The sequence below is a fragment of the Mauremys mutica genome, chromosome 3 (genome assembly GCF_020497125.1).
Source record: "Mauremys mutica isolate MM-2020 ecotype Southern chromosome 3, ASM2049712v1, whole genome shotgun sequence".
NCBI lineage: Eukaryota > Metazoa > Chordata > Testudines > Geoemydidae > Mauremys > Mauremys mutica.
In genome coordinates this window covers 89,287,665-89,303,919 of record NC_059074.1, presented here as the reverse complement: position 1 = coordinate 89,303,919, position 16,255 = coordinate 89,287,665, and the positions used below count along the sequence as shown (strand labels likewise).

Below are 16,255 nucleotides of genomic sequence, written 5' to 3'. Positions count from 1 at the left end.
TGGGATTACTCAGCACTACATTCAGTAATAAGGTTCTAATTTATGCTCATTTGGTGATAAATAGATCAATGGTGGTAAGTGGATCTATTAAGATAACTTGCCCTTCTCTTGCTGAATACCTTGGGTTCTGGCTTGCCCGTCATCTTCTTCAGCAGTTCATAAAGATGGGTAGCGTTACCTTGGGAATACCAGCCAGGCTTGTCCAAAGATGTCAGAGCCTCCTGTTCCTCATCATTCTCTGAAATCATAAAACAAGATTTCCCACTGTTAGTGAAAGCAGTAAGAAAACTCACTACTCTTCTGGTGCTGTTTAAGAGACGCATGACAAGATGCACCTATTTACCCATGATAATTCTAATTTGACACTAAAGACTTGTCTACACTTACCACAGGATCGACGAGCAGCGATCGATGCATCGGTGGTCGATTTAGCGGGTCTAGTGAAGACCCGCTAAATTGACCGCAAATCGCTCTCCCGTTAACTCCTGTACTTCACTGGATTAAAGAGTAGGGGGCGTCAACGGGAGAGCGTCTTCCATCGACATCGCATAGTGTGGACCCCACAGTAAGTAGATCTTACGTCGATTTGAGTTACACTATTTACGTAACTCAAACTGTGTAGCTTAGATCAAATTTCCCCTTTAGTGGAGACAAGGCATAAGAAGAAGGACATATCCAGGAGAGAGGAAGGCGGCAGGAGGTTCAAGTTAAAGTACTAATCTACCTATTTTAAAGTACTACCTATTTTACCATCAAAGGAGGGGTTGCAAATATGTAGCCAAACTCTCGGTCAGGGAGATCAAACCATATTTGACAGAGGTGTGTTCCCATGACAATTATTCTCCTCCTTCCTCTGTCATGCCTTAGCTTCACCAGCTCCCAAAATGGTGCCCACATTTTGGGATAGAGATTAGGCCCATACAAACATACCACAAGACGCTTCAACCAAAAGTTGCAGTGAAGGAAGTAGAAAACTACACAAACAATATTGAGGAGGTCCTCAGCTACCCTACGGCAGTTGCTACAGCATTCCAGGGAAAGATAACAGCAACACCTACCTATGGAGACAGAACTAACTGCCAACCCTAAACGCTGACTCTATACACCAAGGTCAATATGCTGTGTAGGAAAAAAAATTCCTTCCTGAGCTCAAACAAAGTGATAAACTATTGTGCATACAGGTGAGCATCATCAATCTCATATCTAAAATTTGCACTAATGCCTGATGTTCCAGTATCATCCTGCTCAAGGGAGAGAGTGTGTAGAAACAAATTGATGCTAATGCTATAGGTGATATGTGCTTCCTATCCAGGCAACCATCTACGCACCATGCATTCACAGTAAGAGGCAAACCAGGAGTCTTAGCAGAGTATGAAAGTCATCATCCCCTAGCTGATCTGACTGTAAGCCCAACCTCCAGCCACTCTGGACACCTGCCCTGGTGTCTGTACAGCTAAACTTGCATAAATCTCTGTTAGGTAGCGTGTCATTACCAACTGTATCTTTTTGCTTCTCATTGGAGCCAACTTGCTGACCTTTGCAAAACTGTAAATGGGAATCTCATCAGAAAGTGAACTTGTCTAATACAGTGCATGTACATTGGTTACTGAAGTGATTAAGCAAAGAAGTTATTTTGTTTCTCAGCCCCAATACGATATTTTTTATACAATAAAGAGAGAGAGAAGAAAAGAGGCCAATATAGTGTTTTGATCTGGTTTATCTAGAACATCAATAATTCTATATAGTCTATTGCTACAGTATTGTTCGAGAATTACAAAATACCTTAGAGCGGGAGAGAGAGAGCTGTCTAGAACAGAGAGAGCAAACATTATGGAGTTACAGGGTGTAGCAGTTCCCGCAGAGACAGAGTAAAGTGAAACTTTGGGGACAGAGTAGAGCAAGGGGAAGGAAAGCTGTTTAAAAAAACAGTAAAGGTGCATACAACAGGATAATATGTACACTGACAGGAGGACAAAAAGAGGTAGTAATGGGGAAAAGAGAAACATGAGGAGAGGCTGCAAATCTTTTTCAAATGTTGTGGGTCCAGAAATCTAACTAAAAACATGATTATTCCCAGACAAAACAATTTTATAGTAGGGATGTTCTAGAAACTGGGTTGAGCAAGGAAATCCAAAATTAAGAACATCATTCTGCTTCAAATTCATGTGTAAACAGTTTCCCTCTCATCCTCCCTACAAAACCAAAGAAATATAACGATATGTATTAAAGGTGGAATGTTATCCTTTACTTTGCATTTCCTGGCTTTTAATTGTTGGTTTGTGACTCAACCTTAATGTTGTTGAAACAATTTGTCTGAATTTCCTCATTTGCTTTTGCTGTTTTAAAACTATTCATATATCCTCCTTTCACCCTGACCTGCACTCACAGTTTCCTGGAAGATTTTAAACACTTTTTAAATTAGACACACTATCTTGTTGTCATGCTTATGGAAATTTGGGGTTTTTTTCTGCATATTTTTAGACATATTTGCAGGGATGGCTGAATGGGAGGCCACAAATTTCAGACACATAATTGTCTAAAGATAGTAGGGGTTTTAGATTTTTCCCCAAAAGAGTTTCTCAGATTGACAAGAACAAAATGCATATCTACGAAAACTACTCATAAGACAGTCTGCAAGTAGAGAGCCATCAAATAGATTAATATTTTGTTAAATGGACATTTTTTGAAATGGCAAAATAATGAACGAACTCATTTTTAACAAGAAATATGGTTACCCTTCTTTTATATACTCTAAATATCCAAACTGCAGTTGATTATGTCCTCCCTAAGACAGTGGTGGGCAACCTGCGGCCCATCGAGATAGTTTGTTTACATCAACCGTCTGCAGGCACGGCCGCCCGCAGCTCCCAGTCACTGCGGTTCGCCATTCCCGGCCACTGGGAGCTGCAGGTGGCCGTGCCTGCGGATGGTCAATGTAAACAAACTGACTTGCAGCTCACCAGCGGATTACCCTGATGGGCCACGTGTGGCTCGCGGGTTGCCCACCACTACTCTAAGACATATGTGCTTTCTATGAATTGCTTTAAGTCATGGGCACATTTCTGCAAATATTCTTCTCTTTATCCAGAAAGCTTTCAAAATAATCCGTGCTGCATGTTAATGTTCTGGCAAGTTCAATCAAGTACCTACAGCAGTAGGTGAAGTAGGCTCTCCCACACCTTGTCATTTAAAAATAACGTGAACTACATAATTGTATCTCAGTGATCGGAAGCAAAGAAGAACTAGGTAGCCATTTTTCAAAATGGAAAGCTTAACAGAAAGGTGGCTAAGTGACTGGTATTAAGATTGGTGTGGCTCAGTGTATGATGATCTGGAAAATGAGGTGGACAGCAGAGTGGTTAACAGCAATGATTCCATTGTTTTTAGTTATCATTACCATTGTGGAGAATTCTTAGAAACTCCAGAAGGATTGAAGTATGTATGAAACAATAAGAAGCAGATCAGTCTAGTGTCTCTTTGTCAGCTGAATCATTAAAACACTGGATGAAAAAAAACAGAGAGGTGAATATGCTTATCAAATTCAGCAGTGTTGATATCACAGCAATAATTGATAATATATTACTGTTTGGAGAAAGTATTATTGTTATTAATTATATGTATTACAGAGCACCTAGAGGCTCCTACCAGGATCAGGGCCCCACTGTGTTAAGCACTGTACAAGCACAGTGAGAGACAGTCCTTGCCCTGAAGAGTTTATGTTGGTTAAAAGACAAGCCTGGAAGGTAAGAGACCAGGGTTCTTTTCCTCGCTCTGCTGCTGACCCATTCTGAGGCCTCTGGAAAGTAACAAATTCTAAGTCTCAGTTTCCCCATCTGTAAAATGGGGATAACACCACTTATTTTAAAATAAAAACATAGAATATCAGGGTTGGAAGGGACCTCAGGAGGTCATCTAGTCCAACCCCCTGCTTAAAGCAGGACCAACCCCCAGACAGATTTTTGCCGCAGATTCCTAAATGACCCCCTCAAGGATGGAACTCAACCCTAGGTTTAGCAGGCCAGTGCTCAAACCACTGAGCTATCCCTCCCCCTGAGTGACCCCTGCTTAATTCATTCATAGTTACGTATCACTGTGAAATCCTTGAATTTGGAAGGGACTGCAGAAATCCAAAGTATTATGAAAATTTCTCTCTGATGGTGTTTCAGGAATAAGAGATCTGAACCTGAAATGCTTAAACAGATTAATTACACAAATGCCTCTTCCAGTGGGACTGTACTCCTTTAGAGAGTAGCTTCAACTTGACCGTGCTCGAGAATGTTGCTCATTTTCTGGAGGCTTAAAAAAATGAAGTATTCTAGATTTTTGTTACTGTAACTGTCTCCTTTGTATCTTGTTGTGAACATGCAGCAGCTAACTCAACCCAAGATGAGAAGAGAGGAAAACTCCTCATTTAGTTGCTACTAACACCTGGGAGTTCACCCAAAGGTCAGAAATGCTATAAATATTATCTCAGCAGGAAGCAAGACATATAAAGATGGGGATGCTAATGCTGCTAAAGCATTCTTACAACCTGGAGGAGTGAAGCGCTGATAGTTTCAAACAGTCCAGATAACTCAGAAAGAATGTCTCAGGTGATTTAGATAGAACAACTCACTTCTGTTTGAAGTCTCTAATATATCACTGCTACATACATTCCTAGCTCCATATTACAATACATGCCATGACAAGTAGTGTAAAGGTATCCAGTCTAGGAAAATAACTAGAGAAGAGGAAACCATGTTTGTAAATTGTAATTACCACATCCCCACAAAGATCATTAGAGGAATATCATTTCAGTGGAAATTTCCTATACGAAAGTCACTTTTTATCTACAGAAAAACTTGACTAACTGGAATAGCAATGCAGATTGCAGTGCATTGTAACAAGGGGGAAGTTCATTCTGATTCACTTGAAATAGAATTTTACTAAATTCACTGTAAGCAGGTACTTGTGTATTTCAAATAAACAAATTCACTCACAAAATCAGTATTCTTAGTTTATTTTTAACATCTTTCTCACAGGAGACTTCTATGCCCCCTCTAGTTTGCCTTGAAATTTGAGTCGCAGGTTTATGACATTGCATGAGTAACATCTGGCATTATTTCTCCAGCTGAGAACGGACAGAGAGGAATCAGCAAAACTTTTTCTTTGTCTGACTTAAGTGACTGCTATTGTTGATTTACTTTGGTAAAATACTATCTTATGCTCTCTAGGAAAGTATTACACCTTCCTTTTTAGGTGTAGGTAGCATGCTGGTCATCTGCTTATTGGTCATGAGTAAGGACTCAGGGAGTATGTCTACATTGCAAATAAAAGGTGTGTTCTTAACTCAGATTAGCTAATCCATGTCACCTAACTTGGGTTAAAATAGTGATGAAGACAGGACAACTCTACTTTTAACTCAGGTTAACAGCTCAAGTTTAAGCCTACAGGGGCTACTGAAGTTGGACTTGAGCAGCCAACCTGAGTTAAAAGCCAAGTTGCCCTGTCTTCACAGCTATTCAAATCCGATTTAGCTAATGTCGGTTTACCTAACTCCCCTAAATGCCTTCAGTCACATTTTTCAAAAAATGGGGTCTTAGGCACCTACAGTTAATCATATTTAGGCTCATAAGTCAATGGTTTGATTCTTCAGGGTGCAAACAGGTCCCATTTTGGTTCTTAATGCTTCAGGCCTGCAGGATAAGTGCAGAGGCAAACTCTTGGGCCTGCACAGAGCTGCACTGGAGTCTTAAATCAGACTGTAAAGCAACTCCTTCTTCCTTCAAATCACTCCTGAAAATGCTCTGCTGTTGTGCAGCTTACAGGAAAATGCTACATAAAAATGGCTAGGTAGATGACCACTAGGGATAACTGTGATCTAACTGTGCCTGCAGTTAGTCTATGTAGGAAAATGTTCCTATCACTGCTACAGCTATCCTTCCTCCCTCCCCCTCAATGACTCTGAGCTATTCAGCAAAGGAAAAATCTCTTACTACACATTTGAAAAGTCCGTAGAACAATGAGGCCCTGACTGAGGACTCTGGGTGCTGTTGTTATGACTCATAATAATAAGGGGAAAGGAACACAAGCCAGAATTGGAAAAGAACAGGTTAAAGAATATTTAGATAAGTTAGATGTAGTTAAGTGGGCAGGGCCTAATGAATGTCACCCTAGGGGTACTAGCTGAAGCAATCTCAGAACAATTAGCAATCATCTTTGAGAACTCAGGGAGGATGGGTGAGGTCCCAGAGGACTGGAAAAAGGCAAACTTAGTATCTATATTTAAAGACGGGAACAAAGAGCCCCTCCGGAATTTACCTCAGGTGCTTACATAATAGGGTAATGAGTATTAGCCAACATGGATTTGTCAAACCAACCTAATTTCCAACCTTGACAGGGTTACTGGCCTAGTGGACGGGGGGAAGAGGTAGATGTGCTATATCTTGATTTCAGTAAGGTTTTTGACATAGTCCCACATAACATTCTCATAAACAAAGAAGGGAAACATGGTCTACATGGAATTACTATAAAGGAGGAAGAGAAAAACTGGTTAAAATGTACTTAGAGTAGTTATTAAAAGTTCTCTGTCAAGCTGGGAAGACATATTTAGTGGGTCCTAGAGGGATCTGTCTTGGATCTAATACTATTCAATAATTTAATTAATGACTTGGACAATGGAGTTCATAGTATGCTCATAAAATTTGCGAATGACACCAAGCTAAGAGGGGCTGCAAGCACTTTGGAAGACAGGATTACAACTCAAAATAACCTTGACAAATTAGGGAACTGGTCTGAAATCAACAAGATGAAATTCAATAAAGACAAGTGCAAAGTACTAAACTTAGGAAGGAAAAATCAAATGCACAACTACAAAATGGAGAATAACTGGCTAGCTGATAGTACTGCTGAAAAGGATCTGTGGGTTATAAGGGATCACAAATTGAATATGAGCCAACAATGAAAAAGGCTGTGATTCTGGGATGTATTAACAGGAATGTCCTATGTAAGACATGGGAGGTAAATATCCTGCTCTACTTGGAACTGGTGAGGCCTCAGCTGTAGTACTGTGTCCAGTCCTGGATGCCACATTTTAAGAAGAGGCCAGAGGAGAACTACAAAAATGATAAAAGATTTAGAAAACATGACCTACAAGGAAAGGTTAAAAAAACTGAGCATGTTTTAGTCTTGTAAAAAGAAGACTGAAGGGGACCAGATAACAGTCTTCAAATATGTTAACTGCTGTTATGACAAGGACAGTGATAGGTTGTTTTCCATGTCCACTGAAAGGAGGACAAGAAATAATGGGATTAATCTGCAACAAGAGGGATTTAGATTAGATATTAGGAAATCTTTCTAACTAGAAGGGTAGTTCTAAACTCTGGAATAGGTTTCCAAGAGAGACTGTGGAATCCCTATCATGGAGGTTTTTAACAGGTTAGACAAACGCCAGTCAGGGACGGTCTAGGTTTACTTGTTCCTGCCTCGGTGCAGGGAGCTGAACAAGCTGACCTCCCAAGGTCCCCTCCAGCCCTACATTTCTATGATTCTATAACAGTAGTAACAATACACATTTGCTATGCTACGGACTGAATTTCCCAGTGTTCCTTTTCTGCAGGCAGAATCTAGATCTAATTTTCAGTTCCCTTAAAAATAGCATGCACATTCATTTTGGGGCAGAGGACAAGGGAGGAAGAAATCACAGGAATACAACATACATTTTTAAAGTGGTGAATGGAAGGCACAGAATAAGCAAAAATGTTGGGGTCAATTACTCCTTCCCATTGATAAAGCCATGGGAGGGAACCCGAAAGGCAGGCAATTTTTGTGAGGTTTCTTTGTTGGAATTTCCTAAAAAAATCTCCTCATGAGGGAGGGCTGTGGCCCTCTTATAAGTCTGCGGCGTGTAAGGCTTCACAGCCTAGAGGATCAGCTAGGCAGACATTATCCATACATATAGAAACCACTTTTCCTGGCCTCTCCTCAACCAGCAGCATGATTTCTCCAGAGCTATGTTGTCATTGGCTGGGTCCAGCAGCAGTGGTGGAGGACACAGAGATGAAATTAATACAGCCCAGAAATTGGAGAGTTAGTGCATAATAGAGTCTCAGAATGCCCTGCACCAAATACCATGGAGCCTCTTCCACACGGCTGCAATGAAGGGGCTTCTGAGGGGTCTGAGTGCAAGTGGAGAAGTCACCCCTTTTTGAATGAGCAGGTGAACATCCCCCTGTGGAGGGGCTGTTTGGGTCCCTGACCCCATCATGTGCTTCAAAATGTACCAGCTACACTTTAACTTTCAGCCAAGTCACAGATCTCCCATCTGAAAAACATTTGAAGCCTCTTGCCCAAAGGAATTCTTAGTGAGGTCATGAGTATTAATATAGCTGTAGTTTTTGAGTATGGCTGTTTTAATTCAAAGCTGTATCCCAAAAATATTTTACCGAATTAATAACAACACATAATGTTAACATTCAAAGTGAGAGGAGTTAAAAGGCATCACACAGTGGAGAAAAAGTGCTTTCAGATGAGACATTTCTTCAAACTAGCTGCTCTCTCAATCGGATTTATGATCTTTGCGCTCTAATTTTCAGCTAAACTGAGCAAATTGTGACTTTATTTTTAGTTGATTGGGAATTGGTTCCTGATAAACTGATTTTTGGATTGAGGTTCTACACAATCCCCCTATAAAGAAGCATTTATTTATATTTGACAAAGATATTTTGCAATTACTGGTGGATAATATAAACATGATGTCAAATCTAGTCTCTATAGAGCCTAAAACAGCTTCACAACAAAGCTCGGCTGTGAAGCTATGAGCACTTCCAAGAATCCCTCAGGGCATCCCTACCTCAAGACGTGGCCATGTAGCCAACTCCCTGCCCAAGCCAGGGTTGAGACCATATAACCCTATCTATATAGCTGCTACAGAGGGCAGCCAGAACACTGGGAGGTAATAAGGAAAATGATGCCACCCAATAGGGTATGAATGTTTTTCCTTTCCAGCTGAGTGACGTCACTGAGATTGAGGACCATGAGCCATTCAATGTATACCAGGCTGACAGAGACAAAAATCTCAACCCCAGTAATGAAGATGGGGCTAAAAATCCCATTTGGAGGACGAAAGACCCACAAGTTGTATCATTCAGCCAATCCCATACATTGGAAAAATGAATGGATAATATTCATATCACTAAGAGGACACCACTTCATGCCCCTTACCGAAACCATAGGACTTCACTAACCCAAAAACTAATTGTAACCAAAATTTTTAAATTTAGATTTGCTGTCATGCACCGTTAGCATACTCTCCTAAAAGCTAAACAAGGCACCCATGAATGCTCATTAGTAAGAAAACATACATAACAGTAACATTCACTGATGTAAAAACATACAGTGATATAACACCTGTCACCCCAAATTTCACAACAGATTTTTCACACACTGATGTACCAATGGAGGTGGGTAGGAGTTCACGGATGTGCAGACTGCAACACAGCTCTGCCGAACCCAGCATCATCCCTGGCTTGCTGCGTAATGGCATAATGCACCGTGAACCTGTGAACTAGAGGACCATGTCATGGCCTTGCAAATATCGTGGATGGGTACGTGTGCCAGGAAGGTAGCCAAAGACACCTGAGCTCTAGTTGAGTAGGTTCTGAGTATTGGCAGCCCGCCAGCTCGTAACAGGTGCGTATGCAAGAGGTTGTCCAGTTGGAAATCCTCTGCGAGGACACTGGAAGGCTCTTCATCCTTTCTGTTGTGGCGATGAAAAGCTGAGCTGATTTCTGGAAGGGCTTGGTACCCTCTAGGTAGAAGGCCAATGCCCTTTGGATGTACAGCGTGTGGAGATGCCTCTCTTTGCTGGTCTTATGTGGTTTGGGACAGAGTACTGGAAGGAAGATGTCCTGGTTCATGTAATATATGGAGATATACCTATCTCATAGAACTGGAAGGGACCCTGAAAAGTCACTGAGTCCAGCCCTTTGCCTTCACTAGCAGGACCAATTTTGCCCCAGATCTCTAAGTGGCCCCCTCAAGGATTGAACTCACAATCCTGGGTTTAGCAGGCCAATGCTCAAACTGCTGAGCTATCCCTCCCCTTATGGAAGATAGATACCACCTTCGGCAGGAAGGCTGGATGCGGCTGCAACTGAGGCTTGTCCTTGTAAAAGACCACATATGGTGGTTCCGAGGTCAGGGCCTTAATCTCAGAAACTTGTCTCACTGACATAACTGCCACCAGGAAAGCGACTTTCCATGACAGGTGGGAAAGGGAGCAGGAGCCCAGTGGCTCGAAGGGCGGGCCCATGAGGCTGGAGAGGACCAAGTTAAGATCCCACTGTGGGATGGGTCTGTACCCGCGGGAAGAGTCTCTCGAGGCCTCTCAAGAATCTGACTGTCATGTCATGAGAAAACACTATCTGGCCCTGGATCAGAGGATGGAAAGTGGAGTTGGCTGCGTGGTGTACTCTAATGGAGGAGTGTGCCAGATCTTGGTTCCTCAAGTGAAGCAGGTAGTCCAGGATGGACTGAACGGAAGAATGCAAGAGAGAGATGCCACACTTGGAAGCCCAGTGGGAAAATCTCATCCACTTGGCCAGGTGAGTCAGTCTGGTTGAGGGCTTCCTACTCTCTAGGAGGACCTGCTGGACCACATCCGAACAGGTCCGTTCTCAGGGTTTATTCATGCAGCATCCAGGCTGCAAGGTGCTGGGCTGCGAGGTTGAGATGCAATAACCGACTGTGGTCCTGTGACAGCAGGTCTGGATGGTTGGGCAGGGGCCAGGGAGGGGCCACTGCCTGGCTCATAGGTGTGCCGACCAGTGTTGGCAAGGCCATGCTGGGATGATCACGATAACCTGCACCTTGCTGATGAGTGGGATCGGTGGGAATGTGTTCATCAGGCCCCCAACCATGATAGAAGGAAGTCATTGGAGAGGGATCCCCTGCTCAGACCTTCCGAGAACAGACCCGATGGCACTCCCTATTCTGTCTGGTGGTGAACAGGTCCACTTGGGGAGTTCCCCACCTCTGGAAGATCATGAAGGCTACCTCTGGGTGGAGCGACCACTCGTGGTGAGAGGAGAAGTCTCTGCTGAGCTGGTCTGCCAGTGTATTCTTGATGCCGGGAAGGTGATAAGCTTCCAGGTGGATTTTGTGGCTGATGCAGAAGTCCTGTAGATGGAGTGCCTCTTGACAGAGAGCCAACAAACACGCTCCCCCTTGCCTGTTGATGTAGAACATCGAGGCTGTGTTGTCCATTAGGACTCACACCACCTGGCTGACAGGTGGGGTAGGAAGATTCCGCATGCCAGCTGGACGGCTCTGAGCTCTTTGATGTTTATGTGCAACTTTGCCTCCTCTGGGGAACACATCCCCTGTGTCTGGAGGTCGCCGAGAAGCAACCCCAAGCTAACGTCCGAGGCCTCTGACACCAACACGATAGAGTGAGGGAGGTTGTCAAATGGAACCCCCTCCAGGACTGACCTGTGGTTGGACCACCATCATAGTGAGGTAAGTATTGCCTGGGGAATGGTAGCAATCTTTTCCAGGGTGTCCTGGGACTGGGAATAGACTGTCCCCAGGCATTGCTGCATGGGCCACATCGGGAGCCTGGCATGGTGGACAACGTACATGCATGCTGCCATGTGTCCCAGCAAACGCAGATAGACCCTGGCCATGGTCGGGGAATATGGAGAGTTCTGCGATGTCAACGTCTGGAACCTTTCCAGCGGCAGGAACGCTCTGGCGCAGGTTGAGTCGAGGACTGCTCCGATTAACTCTGTCCTCTGCCCTGGCACTAACGTCGACTTTTTGTCATTTACCAGGAGGTCCGGGGAGCATTAAGTGGCTTGAAGCACCACAACATCCCTTTGGACTTGAGACCTGGAGCTGCCCTTGACCAGCCAGTCATCAAAGTACAGGTAGATCTGGATACCCCGGTGCCCGAGGTAAGTCACTACCACCAACATGTAAACACTCTCAGTGCTATCGCCAGACCGAACAGGAGGACCACTAACTGGTAGTGGTGGAGCCCCACTGTAAACCAGAGGAAGCATCTGTGTCCTTGAAAGATTGCTATGTGGATGTTTGCATCCTTCAAGTCGAGGGCGGCATACCAGTCTCCTGGATCCAGGGAGGGGAACTTTAACTTCTTTAGGTACTTGTGGTCTCGCAGGTCCAGGATGGGCTGTAGACTGCCCTTGGCCTTTGGAATTAAAAAGTACCGGGAATAGAACCTCTTGTTCCTATACTCGAGAGGAACTTCTTCCACCACACCCAGTTGTAGTAACCCCTTTACCTCCTGCACGAGTAGACTCTTGTGAGAAGAGTCCCTAAAGAGGGACAGGAAAGGTGGGTAGAAAAGGGGGTAGAAAGGAACTGGAGAGTATAACCCTGCTGCACTGTGCTGAGGACCCAGTGGTCTGAAGTTATAGCGGTCCAAGCAGGGAAGAAAAGGGAAAGGTGATTGGAGAACATTGGTAAAGATGGATCTGGGAAATAGGCTGGTAGGTCGCCCTCAGGTGCACCCTCAAAACGATTGTTTGGCCCCTTGCTTGGTATGGGTTGTGCACGACTGGGCAAAGGGTGGAGGCGGGTGGCTCAGGTGACCCTCGTCTCGTTTGTGGGTCTGGTCCAGCTGAGGCTGGCTCCTTGGACCTGAGGCTGCTGCAGTTTGAACTGCTTATGTGCCAAGGCTTGGATGTAGAGACCCAGGGTTTTCAGGGTGCTGCAGGAGTCCTTAAGGCCATGCAACTTGCTGTCTGTTTGCTCTGCAAGTAGGGCTTGGCCGTCGAAGGGCAAGTCCTGCATTGACTGCTGGGACTCGGTGAACAACCCAGAGAGGAGCAGCCAGGAGACTCGCTGAATGGAGATAGTGGAAGCCATGGTGCGGGCAGCAACATCAGTGGCATCTGAGCCACCTAGAGGGCCGCCATGGCCCTGGTCATGCCATCATTGAGGATTGCTCAAAACTCCTTCTTGGAAGCCTTGGGGAGTGAACCTTCGAATTCGGCCATGGCTTGCACATATTGAAGTCATATTGGCCAAGGAGGGTTTGGTGGTTGGCCACTCTCAGCTGAAGGCTGGAAGACAAATAAACATTACGTCCAAAGAGATCGAGCCTCCTCAAGTCTTTATTTTTGGGGGTGGCCCCAGGTTTTTCTTGTCTTTCCTTGTAATTAACTGCCTCGACTACAAAGGAATTGGGGTTAGGTGAGAGTATAAGTACTCATGCCCTTTCGTTGGCAAAAAGTATTTGTGTTCAGCCCTCTTAGAGATAGGGGCCAGGGAAGAGGGGGTCTGCCACAGGGCATTAGTGATTTTGGAAACCCCTTCTTGAAGGGGTAGAGCCACCTTGGCAGGAGCTGAGGAGCATAGGCTGTCAAACAGAATGTCTGAGGGCTCTTCCAGTTCCTCTGCCTGAAGCCCCCGGTTGGAAGCGACCCTCTTCAAAAGTTCCTGCTGTGCTTTGGCATCATCCTGAGGAACTGGGTGAGGGTCCCTATGATAGCCTCATCTGGTGGTGATGAGGACGATGTTGGTGCCACAGGAACCTCCACATCCATTGGTGGTCCAGCAGCTTGCTCCCCTGGGTCCTCCTGGACCTGTGAGGTCTTACCCCTGAAGCCTCGAGCACTGGAAAGGGATGGGATACTGAGGCTGCTGGCCTCTCTGAGGACTGGTTTTGGTGCTGATGATGTAGGCGGCACCGCAGGTACCAGGGCTTGTCCTGCAGTCAGGGAACCTCGCTCCGTGCCGGAGCTATACGTGGAGTGGTCAGTAGCAGGCAACCAGGATTGGGCGGAGTGGTGGCTCTTGTCTGACCAGTGCCGGTCACTGCATCCTGAAGCCAACTTGTCTGAGCGAGACGGATGTCTTGGTCGGGGTCCCAGGGACCAACAGCATCTGGCGGATCTGCAATCCACGTCTCATGCTACTCCACTGGTACCGGAACATTGAACGGAACTGGCCATATGCTAGAAGAATCTTCTGGAGTAGAGTAACCTCCTTCTTGCACATAGGTGATGTCGGCCTGCGATTGGTTGTCCTGTGATCGGTACCGGGCCCCTGAAGATGGTCAAGGCCGGTCCCAGAGATCTGACTGGGTGGCACGTGCATCAGAGGGTCTGTGCCAATCTACCGGTGAGGTACGCCTCGAATCCCTCGATCGGTACCACTGGTGCGGAGACCGAAGAGGGCTCTGCTGAGCCTGCGTCTCTACTTCTGAGGCGTGATGGCTTTGGGTGGGCGAGTGATGGTGGGACGTCCCTTTTGATGGGGAATGGTGCTGCTGAGGAGGGGACACATGCATAGGTCCCAGCGCAGGTTTTCCCCGAGACTGGGGTACCGCAGGAGCCGGTGTGGGCAGCACTAGGAGCATCAGGATCTTCTGAGTTGCTTGAAGGGCTTCGGGCCTCGACGGCACCTGAAGCTGGCCGAGGCCTGTACTGCTATCTGGAGTCGCAGGCAAAGTATGGGATGGGCTGCACCGCTTGACTTGAGCTGGGGCCCAACTTCCCAAGGGGTCACTGAGCTGCCCGGCACGGGTTTGGCTTGCCCTCGGCCCACTCCTTCCCTTGTGGGAGGTAGGAGCTCTTCCCCTCACAGTCTTGTTCGGCTTCTTGACGGGCGCCATGGAGGGAGATCGGTGTCGGCTCGTGGATGGCACCGGCTGAGCACTGTGCATGAAGGCCACAGTGCTCAGCGTAGAGTCGGACCGCTGTTCCGGTGCTGTAGTGAGTGTCAACTCCATTAGGAGTGCTTTTACATGGATACTGCGCTCCTTCTTCATCCTAGGTTTGAAGGACTGGCAGATACAACACTTGTTGTTTATGTGCCCCTCGCTTAAGTACCGTAGGCAGCTGGTATATGGATCACTGACAGGCACAGGCTGTTTTCAGTGATCGCAGGGCTTAAAGCCAGGGGACCGGGTCATGCCCCATCTCCCGGCTGAGTCCCGCTCGGGACTACGAGAACTTCAAGAGCTACTACTAAGGTTAACTAACTGTTACAACAACTATCTACAACTATACTACAAGTTCTACAGAGTTCTTATGAACAGAGAACGAGAACGATAGCCGAAGCAGCAGATGTACCAGCACTGTCACTAGCAACAAGAAGGAACAAAGGTGGGGGGAGCCGGTGGCACCCCTTATACCATGGCATGTGTGCGCCGCTCCAGAGGGCACCAGAGCCGGTCCCCTATGGGTACTGCTGAGGGAAAACTTCCGGTACCGGTGCATGTGGTGTACACACACACCTAATATGGAATGGACATGGTCAAGCACTCGAACTCAGGTTTCCTATGCAAATCTGCCTTGTTACCAAGGATCAGATGCACAAGACACTAGGAAATATAAATACAAGACTGGGTTTTGTCTGTTCATAAGAAAATAAGCCTTTTCTCTATCTAAGTCAGCAAGTCATTTCCCTAGAATCTTCCCCAACTCTTGTATTACAGGAATGCAAATGTATATGTTATTCCTTTTCTTGAAAGTTCCTTAATTCAAATGTTACTTCAATGTATTAATTTGCTAACATCTCAGGAATAGCTTGATTAGTGCAAAACATGTTTCCAAAATGCTTTTAGTTATCGGAAAAAGTGATGTCCGGAAATACGAGGAAGGCCTATTGTGCAATTTTTACTGCGAAATTAATCATTTAAGAAGTTCCTTCTTCAGCCTGGTGGACACACAGGTTTGGTGTGTTCCCCACTTCTACATCCTCCCCCCCCATTCATTTTCCTTTTGCTACTCTAACTTTTCAAAACTTATCCAACTTTGGCAAAGTTACAGAGTGGCAAAGTTAGAGACTTTTCTTATGCTTTTTTTTGCCACTCTGTAACTTTTTGAAAGTTGAAAAAGGAGAGGGAGCAGGGTGGCAACTACAAACAACATATCTGTGGGTATGTCTACACTTGGAGCTAGGGGTGTGATTCCCAGGTTCAGTAGACATACTCGCACTGGCTCTCATTGACCTCACATGCTAAAAGTAGTAGTGTAGCCATGGTAGCACAGGCAGCAGCGAGTGGAGGCAAGGACTAGCCATCCCGAGTACATACTGTGTGGACCCCAGGTGGGTACGTGCCTGGGGTGGTTAGCCTGTACTGCTGCCCATGTTACAGCAGCTAAGCCACTATTTCTAGAATACTACATTGATGAGAGCTAGCAGGAGCTGGGAATCAGAGCCCTAGCCCCAAGTGTAGATGGAGCCTTTGTTTGAAAGATTAACAATGACAGGCATGAAAGGAAAAGCTTTAAAAGAAGAATTT

At 45.5% G+C, this 16,255-nt stretch overlaps 1 protein-coding gene across 1 annotated transcript in view; it reads right to left on the bottom strand.

Annotated features, from left to right (window-relative positions):
- Positions 1-16,255, bottom strand: part of LOC123366466 (dermatan-sulfate epimerase) — a 275,329-nt gene that overhangs the window by 108,495 nt on the left and 150,579 nt on the right. Inside the window, exon 9 of the mRNA XM_045009972.1 lies at positions 120-238. Coding sequence (XP_044865907.1) covers positions 120-238 — 119 coding nt within the window. The remainder of the gene's footprint in view (positions 1-119; positions 239-16,255) is intronic.